Source organism: Symphalangus syndactylus, chromosome 7, assembly GCF_028878055.3.
Source record: "Symphalangus syndactylus isolate Jambi chromosome 7, NHGRI_mSymSyn1-v2.1_pri, whole genome shotgun sequence".
Classification (NCBI taxonomy): Eukaryota; Metazoa; Chordata; class Mammalia; order Primates; family Hylobatidae; genus Symphalangus; species Symphalangus syndactylus.
Genome location: NC_072429.2, coordinates 55,387,339 through 55,404,848, shown reverse-complemented (window position 1 = coordinate 55,404,848; position 17,510 = coordinate 55,387,339). Strand labels below are relative to the sequence as shown.

Here is a 17,510-nt window from a genome sequence, read left to right as displayed (position 1 = left end):
GAGGTTTCGGGTGGACCCCTCAGACACCGGCAGGCAGTTTTCGAAGGCGCGCACAAAAAGCAAAACTCTTCCGCTCTTCCACACGTAAACGCCAACGTCCTCCGGGCGGCCACTTTCTCCCGCCCCGCCCCACCGCGCTCTCAGGCTCCCCGGAGCCCGCTCCCGCCACCACCGACCTCCGCGAGAAAACTGCGAGCGCGCGTACCTGCCCCGCGACTCCATGAAAGAAATTTTAAGAAGACACCAAAAAATGGAAAGGTATTCCATGTTTATGGATTGAAATAATCAATATTGTTAAAATGTCCACACTACCCAAGGCAATCTACAGATTTGAGGTGCTGTCTACCAAAACACCAATGACATGCTTCACAGAAATAGAAAAAGCGACCTTAAAATTTATATATAGTCACAAAAGACCCAGAATATCCAAAGCTGTCCTTAACAAAAATGACAAAATTGGAGGAATCACATTACCTGACTTCAAATTGTACTACAGATCTATAGTAACTGAAACAGCACGGCACTGGCATAAAAACAGACACATATATTAATGGAACAGCATAGAGAACCCAGAAATAAATTCATATATCTAAAGTGAATTATTTTTTTTTTTTTTTTTTTTTTTTTTGAGACGGAGTCTCGCTCTGTCGCCCAGGCTGGAGTGCAGTGGCGCGATCTCGGCTCACTGCAAGCTCCGCCTCCCGGGTTCACGCCATTCTCCTGCCTCAGCCTCTCCGAGTAGCTGGGACTACAGGCGCCCGCCACCACGCCCGGCTAATTTTTTTGTATTTTTAGTAGAGCCAGGGTTTCACCGTGGTCTCGATCTCCTGACCTCGTGATCCGCCCGCCTCGGCCTCCCAAAGTGCTGGGATTACAAGCGTGAGCCACTGCGCCCGGCCATAAAGTGAATTAATTTTTGACAAAGATGCTAAAACCACAAATTGGGGAAAGGACAATCTTTTCAATAAATGGGTCTGGGAAAACTGAGTATCCATATGCAGAAGAATGAAACTGGACTCATATCTCTTGCCATATACAAAAATTAAATCAAAATAGATTTAAGGCCTAAATCTAAGACCTCAAACTATAAAACTACTAGAAGAAAACACTGGGGAAACTCTCCAGACATTGGACTGGGTAAAGACTTCTTTAGGAATACCCCACAAGCACAGGCAACCAAACCAAAAATTGACAAATGGGATCACATCGAGTTAAAAAGCTTCTGCACAGCATAGGGAACAATCAACAAAGTGGAGGGACAACCCACAGAATGGGAGAAAAAAATAGCAAACTACCCATCTGACGAGGGGTTAATAATTCAGAATATATAAGGAACTCAAACATCTCTATTAAAAAAATCTAATAATCTGATCAAAAAATGAGCAAAAGATGCATTTTTCTTTAGGTCTGTTGATTTCACCTTCTCTGGAGCATCCTACTGCCTTTATATTTTCTTTATTTCTCTACTTTTTTTAAAAACTCAAGTTCTGTAAAGATCTCACTCATTCTCTTTGCTTGGGCATCTCTGCAGAGATCCTCTTTCAGTCCTTCACCCTTCTGCCCTCATCTGGACTGATCGCTTTCTATTTATGCTACATTACAATTTAGTGACTTCCTTCCACTGCTCTTCTGAATCACAACCGCTGTTTTCTAGGTGCCATATTCAGTGGTGTGCAGGTAAAAGTTTAACGTAGGTTCTCGAAACATACATATAAACAAATTCTAATTTTCAGCATTTTCTGATTTCCATTTTGCAAATATTCCCATCATGGCAGACATCAAGTTCCCAACCTGAGGTCACCGACCATAGAATGGGGAGGAGATGCCTCCTGCCCTCCACAACCAAGGCCAGCATCTCCCCAACACCACAGATTAGAACCATTTTAACAGAGATATTTCTAAAGAACAGTCATCCATTTTCCGACTTAACAAAGCAACTTGGATGTAATTTCATCTTATTTGGGGTCTCTGGGTCATTATTATAAATATTACAGTCAAGGGCAAAAAGTGGTGTCTCTAGAGATTATGACATTTAGAGAGAAAATATTAGCCAGTAAACAAAATGGCTAAATAACTAAAATGGAAGTTAGGTAGAATAATTAGGTAAAAAATACAATGGTATTTTGTTTATTTTTGAAGTCTTTGTTGTTGTTAGTTAGCTTTTCAAATTTATAATACTCAAATCTAGTTTTCACAGTTTGTTTAGTTGTTATAGCTGCCCTTCTCCGTATTCTCGATATGCCCCCTTCTCTGTTTTTCATGTCTTTTTATTTGTGCTCTTATTTCTTACCACCTCTATTCATTTTTTTAAGTTCTCAGGGAATAAATATTAATAAATAGAGTGCCTTGAATATAAAATGCATATTTTCTCATAAGTGGCATTAATTTGGCTTCTCTTTCATTACCTGTGTTTTCTTTAATATCACGTTATTATCCACGTGATGGATATGTTATCCACGCATCTACTGACAGAAAAGAAAATGAGTTTTTCTCTTTGAAAGTTCACCTTAAAGGTTTTTGTCATGCACAACTGCTTTAAAATAGCGTTTTTGTTTTGTTTTTTTGTTTGTTTGTTTGTTTGTTTTCTGAATGAATGGCCTGCAGCTGCTCTTCAGGGTTTCCTTTTTTTTTTTTAGTATTTTAGTTATGTTTGGACATTTAAAAAATACATATTTGTATCACTAATAGGCCAATAAATAAAATGCTGCATAGAAAGGTTCCCAGGAACTAATTTTTAGAGAAAGGTTCCTAGAGACTAATTAGAGTCACAAGCAGAGACAAGCAGGAGGTTGAAAACACTGTGTTGCTTCTTACCTGGCTCTGATATTTTGCATTTTAGCCATTTCTGAACATTTATGGATTCAAGAGATGAATCCTGAATGTATCCTGAATCATATCACTCCATGATTAGGAAATACCTGTGAAATGAATGTGGATCTTTTGTGGTTTTCTTTAGGCATTCGCTCTCTTCTCTTTTCCTCCACCGCTTGCTGAAGGCAAATCTTAACCAAGGTAAATTCAGCTTACTGGATAGAGGACGTTTCTTTATGTCCAAGGAAATTAAAGCTATTCAAGCATATACCTGCCACATAACTAGAAAAATACCTAGGGTGCCATTTTCATTTCAAAGCTGCAGTTTCCAGTGCCATCAGTGTGGCTAATCACTGGATCATTTTATTAGAATTACTATTTTATCAATACAAAACTAGAAAAATGCCTGAAATGTATAATGATTTGTGTCCAAATACAGCAAGTGATATTGTACAATTTTTCAATGTAGAATACAAGAAATACTGTTAGAACATAATAATGGCATTTCTGGTATTCGCTGGACCATAAGAAATGCATCTGTTTCATCATAAATGGTTGTGTATATATTGACACATTTTATAATTGTTTTAAAATGTAGATGTATGTAATACAAATATAATAAACTGTAGCATGCCTAAAATTGTAATGACCTCATAATTTCTATTTGGTATTCTAAAAGGATGCTATCTAATCCAAGACAAATTTTCTTGTGGGTATATGATCTCAATAAAACGTGATTCAAAGGGGTTAACTCTAGTTTTAGATCAGAGTCTTGAGCCCAGAGTAAGTAAATGAGTAAGCTTCGTTTTGAACAGGTGGTTAGTCATTATCAGCATTGGCAGTCTAAGGAAAGGAAAAGAAAGAGAACAGATTTGGCTAATGTATATTTCACACAAGAAAGCGGGGATAGGTAGGAGTTTTTTTGTTTTGTTTTGTTTTGTTTTTTTCCAAAATGATACTAGTTCTAGTGTCACAAGCCTGGAGTTCTTGTTTTTGATCCAATTATGTTATACTAAGCCAATCGTTTTATTAAAAATAATGATATGAAATAAGCCAATCACAGAAAGACAAACTTCACATGTTCTCACTTATTTGTGGGAGCAAAAATTTAAAACAACTGAACTCATGGAGATAGAGAGTAGAATGATGGTTACCAGAGGCTGGGAAGGGGAGCAAGGAAAAGATAAAATGAGAATGGTTAATAAGTGCAAAAATAGAGGTGGATAGAATGTATAAGATCCACTATTTGATAGCACAATGAGGTGACTATAGTCAACAATAATTTATCACATACTTTAAAACAATTAAAAGAGTGGAATTGGAATGTTCTTCACAAAAAGAAAAGAGGAATGTTTGAGGTGATGGATACTCTAATTACCCTGCTGTGATTATTACATATGTATGCCTATATTAAGACATCACATGTAGCCCATAAATATATATACCTATTATGTACCCCTAATAATTAAACATAATTTTTAATATAAAAATAAAAATGATAAACTTAAAACATAAAAAATCTGTCTGGATTTTCTACGCAGAAAATGATTTAAGAGGTGTATCTCTAATTAAAATCTAATTATACTTGAAGTTATAATGCTCAAAACTATCTTAGTATATTTTCTGAGAGAAGGTGCATAAAACAGCACATGAAATAAGAATGAAAATTCTAATAATAACAGTTATAAAAAGTGTGATTGAAGTTGAATATGCAGACTCCTCCAGCCATGAGATAAAGATTAAAATAGTATGATGATGCTTGGATTCAATGCTAACGAACTTTCTTTTTTCATTATAGGTCTCAGCATTAGAGAGGCAGATCTTTGACTTCCTTGGTTTCCAGTGGGCGCCTATTCTTGGAAATTTTCTACACATAATAGTTGTCATATTGGGTTTGTTTGGGACCATTCAGTACAGACCTCGATACATAATGGTGGTAAGTCTTATTTTTATCATTTCTCTTCATATAAACAATTCAAAATTTCTGTAAGAATATAAATAAAATATTTCTAAGTGGCCCCTTCTGATATAATGTGGCATTGCTTTTCTAGCCCCTCAAATGTTAAATTTTGTTAAGAAGTGATTATCTATGGAAAATACAACATAATGAATGTGGTACAGTGAGATCAAAACAACATGCTCAAAAGTGTATGGTGACATGGTGTCACTCACAATGTAACTGAATTCAAGTTTTACAAGGAAATTCAAAATAGGGTTTGGATAGAGTAGGAGGTCTGCTTATAGTCTTGGTTATAGAATAGTTATATGCAATGTACATTAACTATTAATTTATCATAACTTTCAGTGACATTTGTCACTAACTCCAAAAAACAAATCTATCTAGCATAATTGTTTAATCACTGAAAACAATAATATATTTTAATTTTAATTGATTTAGGACATTACAAGTGCATGTATGGATGGATATTTGGTACACATCCCTAACATATTTCATACTGATTGATATTGAATATTTCTCTGTTTGTCAAGATAAATTTGAAACATATATCCGAAACTTGGTCAGCACACACTCCATTACAGGACAGTTTAATGAGGTGTATGCTGTGACCTACAATCTAATGGAAGTTATTCACAGTAATTAGTTGTCTTTTCCATAACACAAAAAGAGGGCATTACTATAGGCTACACATGTGAGAAGGTTGTGAGAAATAATAAGCATATATACGTATTTTAAGTTGGAGTAACATACTTTAAAATGTTCATTAAGCCTGAATAAATATACAGTGTTCAGTAGAATTACTAGATATTTTCTTGGGATACACTGACATTGCCTCACTAGAAGAAAATCATAGACTTAAAAACATGCCATCTTTCCATTTTGACATAATCTAATTCCACCTGTGGAAAATAATAAAGTTATAATTTTTCTCTGTTAATCCATTCTCTATTTTGATTTTTAAACTTGGCTTTTTTATTTCTTTCACCATTTCACAGAGATATAGATAAGCCTTGGGAGCATTTGATAGCTCTCAATTTGCTGCCAGGGTTAAACAATTTCTGCTTTACTTTCCTTCTCTTAGAAATAGCCTCAACCAGGTACAGTGGCTCACACCTGTAGTCCCAGCACTTTGGGAGGCTGAGGCAGGAGGATTGCTTGAGCTCAGGAGTTCAAGAGCAGCTAGGGTTTTTTTATAGAAATCCCATGTCTACAAAAAAATACAACAAGTAGCCAGACATTGGGGCGCCTGTGGTACCAGCTACTTGGGGGGCCGAGGCAGGAGGATCTCTTGAACCCAGAAGATCAAGGCTGCAGTAAGCCATGATCATGTCACTCCACTCCAGCCTGGGCAACAGAAAGAAACCTTGTCTCAAAAAATAAAATAAATAAAATAAAATAAAATAGTAAAATAAATATAAAATAAATAAAAAATGTAGCCTCTGCTAAGTAACTACACAATCTCCTAGAAGGAGGTTTCATGGAGTTGGACTTGAGGCCTAAGATGCTTTCATAACATGCATAATCAAGCTATTATCGAATTCTAAATGTGTTCTAGTTTGTTACTATGAATATAGAGCAGTTTTACTCGTTACAGACTTTTTGTTTTATGATGTTAGTGTTCTGCTGTGAAACAAAATGCCTGGTGGCTTTGAAACCATAGATGGCTTCCGAAGAATGAAGCTGTAGGTAAACACCAAAGACATTTAGTCCTGGTGATTTTACCTTCTAAATGTTAACCGTAGGCACTATTCACACAACTGCCGCCTTGGTTGAGGCTTATGCCTTCTCTCTTCTATAGATGGACTTTGCCTCTTATTTTCTACCTTTCTCCCTTCCAATGTGCTCTTTGTACTTTTCTTAAATTACTGGCTTAAAACCACCACTGGGTCCTTAGCTGGATAAGATCTAAGAATATTCTTTCCTGATGTACTTGACCAAACTCATGTCTAACAATTCTTCCATTTTTCCTTCCTTTGTCCCCCCGCCTCCCTCCCTCCCTCCCTCCCTCCCTCCCTCCCTTTCTTCCTCCCTCCCTCCCTTTCTTCCTCCCTCCCTCCCTCCCTCCCTCCCTTCCTTCCTCCCTCCCTCCCTCCCTCACTTCTTTTCTTCCTTCCTTCCTCCTTCCCTCCCTTTCTTCCTCCCTCCCTCCCTTCCTTTCTCCCACCTATCCTCCCTCCCTTCCTTCTATCCTTTCTCCCTCCCTTCCTTCTTTCCTTCCTTCCCTCTTTCCTTTTTTCCTTCCTCCCTCCCACCCAACCTCACTCCCTTCTTTCCTCCTTCCTTTCCTCTCTCCCTCCCTCCTTCTGTCTTTCCTTCCTTCTTTCCTTTTTTCCTTCCTTCCTTCCTTCCTTCCTTCCTTCCTTCCTTCCTTCCTTCCTTCCTTCCTTCCTTCCTTCCTTCTTCTTTCCCTTCCTCTCCCCATCCTTTCCTTTACTCACTTCTTTCTTTTCTAACTCCCTTTTTTCTTTTACTTATTAATTCAAACAATATTTATTGAGCTTCTACCGTGTGTTTGGCATTGTGTTAGGTGTGGACTATACTGGTGAGCAAAAACAGACACATTCTCTGTCTTCCCGAGTGCTTACCTTACAGTGCAATGAAGAGAGGTGTGCCTTTATCAAACAATTGTCCACATAAATGTTAAATTGCAACTGCGATAAGTGATACGAAGGAGCACACTAGCCATGATATGTCTAATGGGGTATCTGCCTGTAGCAGGGCAATGGGGTTAGGCGCCCTGCAGGGAGCTGAGAGCTGAGGTCTGCAGTACAAGTATGAGAGTGAGTCCACAAGGGAAGAAGGGAGTGAAGGGGGATCTGGGCTGGAGGCACCACAAGGCCCATAGAAGGGGGACTATCAGAGCAGTTCTGATTTACTCATTAAGCATCTATTGAGGACCTATACTGTGCTAAGTTTGGAAAAATAGGAAAGAATTCAAATGTCAGAGGCCCTGCTCTGCAGGCACTAACCATGTAAGGAGTGAGGAGGTGCAGGTTTCGGGGCTCTCTAGAGGTGAGTAAATGGCAGTGGAGAGGAATGAGATCAGCAGTGGGGCAAGGCCTGGGGGAGGGCCTGAGCCAGGTGTGGAGACCCAGGAGGGCTGAGAGTCTGCGCACCTCAGTGTCATGGGCCTCCTGCTGCACCTGCCTCACCAGCCCCATGCTCTGGCAGCCTTGCCTGGTGTTTGTGTCCCGGTCTAGCAATATTTCCTCAGCATCTCATGGATACCTTCTTCCATACACGTTAATGGTGAATCACTCTCTGCTCCTTCACCTCTAGTGTGTTGAGTATGTTTTATAATTTGTTCATGTTTATGTCTTCTAGGCAAAGTGTTCTTTGAGAGCATAGAATGTAATTAGTGCTCAGTACATACTTATTTTTCCTATCTAGTGTCCTACTAGTTCACAGAGTCTACCCATGATGAAACTGTTGTCACTTCTCTGCTGGTACTTTCTCCTTTGCTTCCCTCTCTCCCTCCTCCCTCCTGTGTGTAGAAGAAGGCAGTTTTAGATCTTTCAGAACCTTCAAAGAAAAGCATCAACAAGACCAACAATCCAAGTGTTTGCTCATCTTGATGGTCTCTTTTTATGGGTTATACCAACCAAGTCTCTCTCATTTTATTTGCTATCTTATTCAGGATCCTCTCTCAGGAAGGGGAGAGAAAGAAAGCAATAAATTGGTGTGGAAGCCCTCCACACCATGCACGTCATTAGGTTTCATTCTCACAAATATCCTACAGGGCATGTATTAGCTTCTCTGATTTCCCAGACGAGAAAAGAGGTCAGAAAAGTTGAGTGACTAGCCCAAGGAGCACAGGTGGTAGTGGGCAGCAGAACTGGGTGTGTACTGGCCAGTGATTGTTAGGTTCAAGGAGCTGCTGTAGCATGATCTGTGCTTCGCTTTCACTGGCAGATTCCAGATGATAATGTTACCATTGTCAGTATAAGTTGTGATATAGCAAATAGTCTTGGCCTACCTCCCAGTCAGATATTGTTACCTTTATGAAACTCCGGATTACTTCTTATTCTACTATGGGTATAAATTATCTATTTGATAAAAGTACTTAATCATTAATCTATCAGTGTGGGAAATCTGTTCACAAAAATTGCCTTTTATAAAAAGAGCACGTTGTTATTTGGGAAGGTATTTTTTTAATTCATTTTTGAGTTGTTGTCACAAATGCTTTGGTTTGAAGCTACAACTGGTGGCCTGGAATTAATTCTGATATAAAAAAAAACTGAAAATGAATGTGGCATATGTCCCATTAGAGGCAGTAGCTTTTCAATGGCAGTGAGAAGAGTCCTGGAGCAGAAATCCATACTGACTTTTCACTGTGAGGGGAAAGAGCTTTTTCATTGCAAGAGATTTTGTCTCAAAATTGCTTCTTCTATTTTTAGTATTGGCTTCCTTTATTGGCCAAACCACCACACAGATAGGTCAATTAAATTTAATCCATTTCAAAATAACAAACACTTTGGAGCACCAGGTATGTGCTAAGTGCTCATGCAGAGATTAACAAAATATGTACGTTCTCTGCGACAATTTAATAGAGCTCTAGTTTTACAAGGACACAGATAATTTACTGCCATTTTGGACAAGAGACAGGGTTCGTCACAGTTGAGTTTAAGTAATTGATCACCTTTATGAAAATGTTTTGTGTAAAGGACCATGAGACTCAAGCTCTCCAATGACTAGTTTTCCCAAACTCTTAGAGTCTAAATCAAAGCTTATGAAAATTGTTTCTTTATCTACTTCTCCAGCACCTCCTGCATTTCCCATTTGCCTACCTCGTGCCAGCCATGCTGAATGATTTGTGTTTTCCAAAGACCACATGCTGCTCTTGCCTCTTCAGTTTGCACATACTGCTTCTTCTGCCTGGAATTCCTTAATCTGTCTATCCTCTTGGAAAACCTTTAATAATCCTCAATTAAATAGTCACCTTTTACAGGCCTTGCCTGACCACTGAATGCAAGGGAAAGTACCTCTTCCCTTCTGCTGCTGTAAATCCTGGTAACTTTCTACCCCAGCACCCTGCCCGGCTGTCATCATTGCTTCCCTACCTGTCTTGCCCCATTCAACAATGTGTACTTCTGGAAGGCAGAACTGTGCCCATCTATTGCTGTATTCTAGGCCTATTCCTGTATTCTAAGCCTATTCCTGTATGTACAGACCATTAGATATGCTTAATACTTGATTGAGCAAGCAATACATGAATCAAAGGTTATTGGATGAAAGGATTTTACAGGATGGAATGGACAGGGATTTTTTTTTTTAATCTCAGAACATGTCAGCAATGCACTGCCTTGCTTATCTCAGCCTGAACTTGGTTGAGGGAATTATATGATAAAATAGTATGTGCTGTGCTACCTGCACCTACCATTAGCTGACTTACTCCTCAAGACTTATTTTTTTCTAAGATGCAATGTTGCGAGCTCCTGCCACTATAATTGAGGCCTCTCAGCAAAGACTGTTAGAAAAACCTCCCCAGATCACAGAATCAAAGATCAGTAATTCCCTTCCAGGTGCCATCACACTATTAAGGTACAATTTACTATTTCTGTATTTATTTTTAGAATACAAAAATAACTTTGCCATATAGTACTCCTTTACTCATGAAAGTTTATTTTGGCTAAGGTGCAAGGTGGAATGTGTACATTAGGGCAGCCATTCCCAACCTTTTTGACACCAGGGACTTGTTTCATGGAAAACAATTTTTCTAGAGGTTGGGCGGGTTGGTTTTGGGATGAAAATGTTCCACCTCAGATCATCAGGCATTAGTTAGATTCTCATAAGTAGCCGCAGCCTAGATCCCTCTCATGGGTAGTTCACAGTAGGGCTTGTGTTCCTATGAGAATCTAATGCCACACTGATCTGACAGGAGGCAGAGCTCAGGCAGTACTGGTCTGTGGCCTGGAGATTGGGAACCCTTGCTTTAGGGGAATACCGTGTTCAGTCTTGCGTTTTGCATGGGCCTTATGTGCTTCTTTGGCTATAGACAGTACTAAGCAGTGAAATCATATTTACCCGTCACAAGGCATTGTTGTAGAATCAGTTATTTCCTATCTGTTTACTCCTCGGTCAAATATATTTCGTTTTACCTGTAAATTTAAAATAAGATTTTTGTCCTAGAATTACTTAAATCTTTGTTATTTCATGTGTGTTAATTTAATCAAGCAGGTTTTAACTCACAAGCAGATGAATTAGCAAATTCTTTAACATTTTTTGAAATAAGATTAACCTTGAAATTAAAATTAGCTCAAAACTGCCTTTAAAAATTTTTAAAGGGTCAAGTAAATTTGAAAAGTCCACAATTTAGTTATCTGGACTTTTATGCAAATGCTCATGTGCAAAGGACAACTCATTTTAATCTGAATTGTTATATAGCAAAATGTTTCTGCTAGGTCAGCATAAATCCCATTCCAGAGTCACTGCTCAACATGAAGCTGAGTGTTAGGATTTGATTCAATTGGTAAATGTCAAATTTAAATTCCTCTTCACCAATTATTGGCTATGAAGCCTTGGGACATTTGTTTGCTTTCTTTTTGCCATAGTTACCTCATTTGAAAAACCTAACCCATAGATCATTTTAAATAATTATATAATGTATGTGACTTGCTTACTATAGCCTAACACAGAGTAAATGTTTGACAAATGTTTGAGATGTTCATATGTCTTTTTTCCCCTTTACTCTACTAAAAAATGTTACAACAATGACTGAGCAAGAAACTTACTCTACATTTTTATTATAAGTCTAGCATATTGTATATAATATTATCGCAAATTGATGTGTATATGAAAGAATGAATGGTCTTTCTCATAATTAGAAAATAAGCAAGCTCAGAAAGTAAAAATAATCCATATTATAAACTAATTGCTTGATGAGGAAGAAATAGACTGGAAGATGTCCAAAGTTTATTTCCATTAAAAAATGCTGAAATATCCTTGTAAAACCAGGATATATTTAGGAAGCCACATAGAATGCATAAACATTCTTTTTTCGTTATTATAGGTCTTGTCTATGTGGATTTGGATTTAAAATATATATACTAAACATAAGCAAAGTAGAAGAGAGATGGAGAGATTATGCAGAGTGATTTTTTTCTTATATTGAAAGCTTTCTTTACTACACGTATATTTAATATACCTAAATACATGATGTAAGACTGCTTTATAATAATCAAAGGGTATTTGTTTAAAAATGGAGAGTCTTATTTTTTAAGTTATTGCTTCAGTTGAATTATAAATAAAATAACCCACTTCAAAAAGAAGATAGGGAAGGTAGGCAGTCTCTTTGGCCATTGGTTATCCCAATACTTCCTACCTAGCTAAATTTCTGTGGCCATATTTGTATCTCTAGCTATCTCTTTTCTTTTATACTCATGATCAGATTTGTGTCTCAAGTGCACATTAAGGTATACTTTACCTTATAATAATTTAAAAATCAAAAATATATATTTTCTTTGTTCTCAGCAAAGAAACAAATTTATTAGAAGAAACTTGTAAATGTATTAGAAGATATTACACAATATTGCTAAAAAAACAACACAAGAATTCCATATTATGCATGTCACACTAATTGTAAAATACTAAAGATGCTGTCATTCTAAAATAAATTGCCAATTATAGAACATATATGAATAAAAATTTGAGGTAAACTGGTAATTTGGTGAATTGGTCATTTGACAAATTGCTTAATTTGGTGACTGGTTATCTTGCCATGAATCTATAATCCTTTTACTAAAATCTTTTAAAACAAAGCCTACCCTGTATGCTTAAGCATCCCAGCTCTGGAATCTATCATGTGTCAAATCCTAACTCTGACACTAAATAGGTGATTAAATGATTATCCCTCTACCTCAGTTTTAGTGTGATGATTGACTGACATGATATATGCAAAGCACTTACCATAGTACCAGGAACACAGAAAGCACCAGGATAATAACCCTTTTATTGTTAAAAATGTAGGAACTGACAGTTGAGGTTTACATAGCCTCATAATTTTGCTTTTGCAAGTTCAGAAGTGACATCAAGATTACAACTTGTGAGAGATCCTGAATGTACTTCAATCACCAAGTTTGTGCTATGATCTCTAAATAGATGTGTTTTATTATGCATTTGTTATAACTATGAATTGATTCACTAAAAAATACCTGTGCGTTTAGGAATTAGTCCTAATAATTAAGTCCTATCATATGGTTTTGTAATTAATTTAGTTTATTGCCTTACTTTAATATTGCTTTATTTTATGTTCTTTTCCTAACCTTTTTCAATGGCTTTTTTCTCATGACTTAGAGGATAGCATTGCTGTCTCATTTCAATATACTTATAATTAGATTTATTTAGAATGGAAGATATCAGGCACTACATGCCATCTTGCTAGCAAGAGCTTCAAAACTTATTGAGAGTTCAAAATTTACTAAGTCCACTCATACTAGAAGACTTTATGAACAGAATATATTAGAGCATCAGCAATATCTGCATATACCAAAAATCTCACTATATATTTTTACTTATCTTAACTTTGTAACATGTTTTCCAACTAAATTTCCAGTGATTTTTGAGCTTTAACTCATTATTATAATTATATTATTCTTAAAAATGAAAGCAAACCTTTCAGAAAAACAAATATACGATGGAACATTAAATGTAACCAATTATAGGACTACACTACTACATGAGATTGTTTTAAAAATTCATAAATGACAGAATACAAAATATAAATTGAATTTCATAAATAGTTAAAAGCTTCTGATAAAGTTTCTATTAACATAGCTATATTATACAGTCTAAATTTTATAATTCTATTGTTTGACACAGCATAGAATAAGCTAAAGAAATGATTTCAATATTTATTTTAATTTAAAAACAGTATGCAATGATTGTAATCACTGATAGAAAAAATAATTAAATTAATAAGTCTACTTAAGACATTAAGAATTCATTCTTTTTTGTGATAAAATAAAATGAATAGGCAAACTGTTGTTTGATATGTTATTTGTGTTCTACAGTAAGTACTATCCTCAGTCATCCTAGCTGGTCTGTATGTCACTTTTCTGGGCCTCAATTTCTCTGTCTGCATAAGAAAGTGACTGGATGAGGGGAGCCGTAGTCCAATCATCAATTCTCCATTGATGAGTCTGTCGATCTAGGGCTACCTTAATTAAGACCAACTAATACTCTGGGTGAAGGTATTTCCTAATACATAGTATCTTAATAAAATCAATTAATCAGTAAGACCAGTAGGTTTAAAATTTGTTGGCTGGATATGATTGGAAGATATGAAAATCTGTTATTCATTTCCTCATTCTTAATCCTATTTATTAATTTCTCTGCTTTAAAATATTTATATGGTTATATTTTTATTATATGATCATATTAGAGGCACACATTCTACCAATAAAATAGTCCAACAAACGAAAGTTTGTTAATTTTGTACTCCACGCATGTTTTTTTCAAACATGATCTTCTTTCAGTCCTAGGTTTCAATAAATACTCCTTAAAATGTGACAGTTTTATACTATAACTTAAAGATGATAGAGAGCTCACAGAAGATTTGCATAGTTGTCTTCCCTAGAAAAGATAATACTCAGAAAACAGAAATCAAATCAACACTTTGGTTTAACATGTACCTGGAAGCCAGCAAAGCACTTTAAAAGTTGGTGTCTACTGAAAGCAGTAGAAACTATTGGATTTTTAATTTCTGGAAAGCTTAGGGGACCACATAGAGAGCACTCTTTTCTGAGCACTCCCTGTCAATTTATTCCCAGAAGATAGACTTATAGACATTTTTATTATTGATTTATTTGATATACATGCCTTTCATCTCCACATTTTTCTTCTCTTTCTCCCTCCCCCATTTCTATCTAGTATACAGTGTGGACTGCCCTTTGGGTCACCTGGAATGTGTTCATTATCTGCTTTTATTTGGAAGTAGGTGGGCTCTCAAAGGTGAGTTTATCATGCTTTTAAAGTACACTTAAAATGAGCACACTTCTAAGTATTGTGACTACATACATATATAGGTATTTGTGTGTGTGTGTGTGTGTGTAGAATGATGAAATACTATTCAAAAAAGACTTTAGGTATTTTGTGTGCGTGTGTCTGTGTGTGTGTGTGTGTGTGTGTGTGTGTGTAATGATAAAATACTATTCAAAGAAGACATTAGGTACCATTTAGGAAAGAATGATCTTAAGAGTATGTTAATACAATGGAACTTCAAAACAACTGCCTTCTGGTTTAGTTTGTTATACTGAAGTGGGACTCAACTTCCAGTGTATCCTCATGTCCATTTTAAAAAGACATACTATCATAGTGACTGCAAGCCTAAATGTTAAATAGAAAATGGTTTTGAACATGCTTGTGTTTAAAGTAGGAAAAGGGATTGACGAAGATGTTAACGTAACAGACATGAATGGCAAGTTTCTATTTTTGCTGGAATATTAATTCTGGAAAAAATTGACCAAGAACAAAACCCTTATATTGCATGTTTACTAAGAAGCAAATGCATCAGTGTGGTGATTCCTATTTTGAAATTTTAATCACACAGAAGACAGCTGTCTTAATGCAGCAATGATACACATGTTATTTCTGCCTGTCTAGAACTGTCAGCAAAGCACATGATTTTATTATGCCTCCTGCCAAAATGTCTCACCACCCAAATGTAAGAACAACTTGAGTTAAGTTTCTATTTGTGTTTCTTAAACAGTTTTTGTGTGAACCAGCACAATTTTCACTACAGAGAAGAAACTTAACAGTAAGATTACAAAAAGTATAAGAAAGCTGTCATATTTTAAAACTTCTGATTATCAAATATATTTATACTAACTTATTCTACTGCTTTGTGACAGTCTCAAATTTTCTTAGTAATGCATTTGTGGCTTAGATTTTAGAAAATGTGTCTTGAGCAGCAAGGATACTTTAAGAATTGTTTGCTTCCATCGAATTCCTTGTGGTAACAAAACATATTTGATTTAGCCAAATAGCAAAAATCCCTGAAGGATTTTTCCAGAGCCTCCAGAGGTGGTTACTCATTTTTCTCCACTATAATAACTGTAATTAGAACTTGTCACCATTTTCTCACATTGGCAGATGTATTCAGGAACCAGAAGCAACGTTTCCAATATTGAGTTCAGTATATTTGGACTAATATCTCACTTAAATAATTGTGCTAGCGATTGTAGTTCACCACTAATTTCTAAGACATAAAAAAGTACTTAAATTAATGCCCAGTTATATTCTATAAATGCAGATTATGAAGTAAATAATTTTCAAATGCAAATCTTATGAATAAACTAATTGCAAATAATATATTAAGCACAACATTTTCAACTCATTGCATTTTGTATGTTGCGATTTGAATGGTCATTTTAATCATATTTTTTATTTCACTGGGTAGAAATTATTTTTTCTTCTATATACACTAATTTGGGATAAATTAGACCAGAGAAATTTGTCCTATGGATTTGGCTTCGTAATATTTTGAAAGAAGGCTGAATTTTGAATCGTAAGTCTTTAGTCCAAATCTTTTCTTCAGCACTTAACTGTGAACTCTGAGGCAAATAATTTGGCTCCATGGAGTCTCTGTGAAAAATAATAAGACCAGATTTTCCGATAATAATAGTAGTCAATGTTTATTATACACATGATATGTGGTAACCTAGGTAAGCTTTGAAACAAATCTATGAAGTAATAAAACAAATAAGTAAGTATCAGCAGTCATTTTTTTCATATAACTCTGATTTCTCACTGCTGCCAAAGGTTATTTTTGTGAATTTTTGTAACTGCTTTTCTAACATCCATGTGCATGTCTAAATTTTTTATCTCATTTCTTTGGGCACAAGGTTGAAAACATGGACATAGTGGTCCTGGTTACTCATTTTATTACCTATTTAAATGCCATTAAGCAGTCAACCAAGTATTCTAGGTCATTGAAAAGATAGATGACTCCAAAAGGAGCATCCTAAAGATTTTCTGTTGGTCTCCTATTTACTGTCTCAAAGATGGGTAACATCTCCCTTGTTAGCCACAGTTTAGCCTCAATTCTAGTCTATGGGAAATCTATTTTGGAAAATAAAGCAAAGTTAAGGACCCTTGACAAACACAAATACCAGCCACTTTTCCAGGCTTGTTCCATTGTGTAGGAAACTCCTCGTCTGTATGAGTTGGTTTATATACTAACTTTCTAGATTCTCCATCTCCTGCTAGTTCACGAAGGTACTTCTTGGAATTACCCATTTGGATAGATTAATAGAAACCTCCCTATACTGTCAATTCGGTCCAAAGTATACATTCTGGGATAGTGAATCTTTCTTTAAAAATAGGATCCGCAGTGATTTCCACAACATCTCTGTGGATTGGGGTGTTATTCCAATGACAGACATGGCCTATGAATAGCACATTTTTATACTAAGGTGTTCTTTTGCTGACAATTTGCATTCATGGAGTGACAGCAGTCCTGTCTTACCTGAAAGATAGTGAGCTGTCTCATGGGCAGGAGAGCCTGGAAACTGAGGTTCTTACAATGCTGGGCAGGCTGACAGTGCTGCATACTCTTGTGTTTTAAAAAGATCATTTTAATTTCTAGTAAGGTAAATACTGATAGACGTAATCCACATAAGCAAAAGCTGTTTAGGATCCTCATTAACATTTAAGAATATAGAAAGGAACTGAGGCCAAAAAGCTTGAGAACCACTCCCATAGAGTAACCAATATAACTAACTAATTAACTAACTAAATAAAA

The 17,510-nt window shown here is 36.1% G+C and overlaps 1 protein-coding gene across 5 annotated transcripts in view; it reads left to right on the top strand.

Annotated features, from left to right (window-relative positions):
- Positions 1–17,510, top strand: part of NKAIN3 (sodium/potassium transporting ATPase interacting 3) — a 1,176,366-nt gene that overhangs the window by 790,311 nt on the left and 368,545 nt on the right. For all 5 annotated transcript variants that reach the window (XR_008658960.2, XM_055286253.2, XM_055286250.2 and 2 more), the window contains exons 2-3: positions 4,610–4,747; positions 14,639–14,719. Coding sequence is in view for 4 of the 5 variants with exons in the window: in XM_055286253.2 (XP_055142228.1) it covers positions 4,610–4,747; positions 14,639–14,719 (219 nt within the window). In the remaining variant the exon portion in view is untranslated. The remainder of the gene's footprint in view (positions 1–4,609; positions 4,748–14,638; positions 14,720–17,510) is intronic.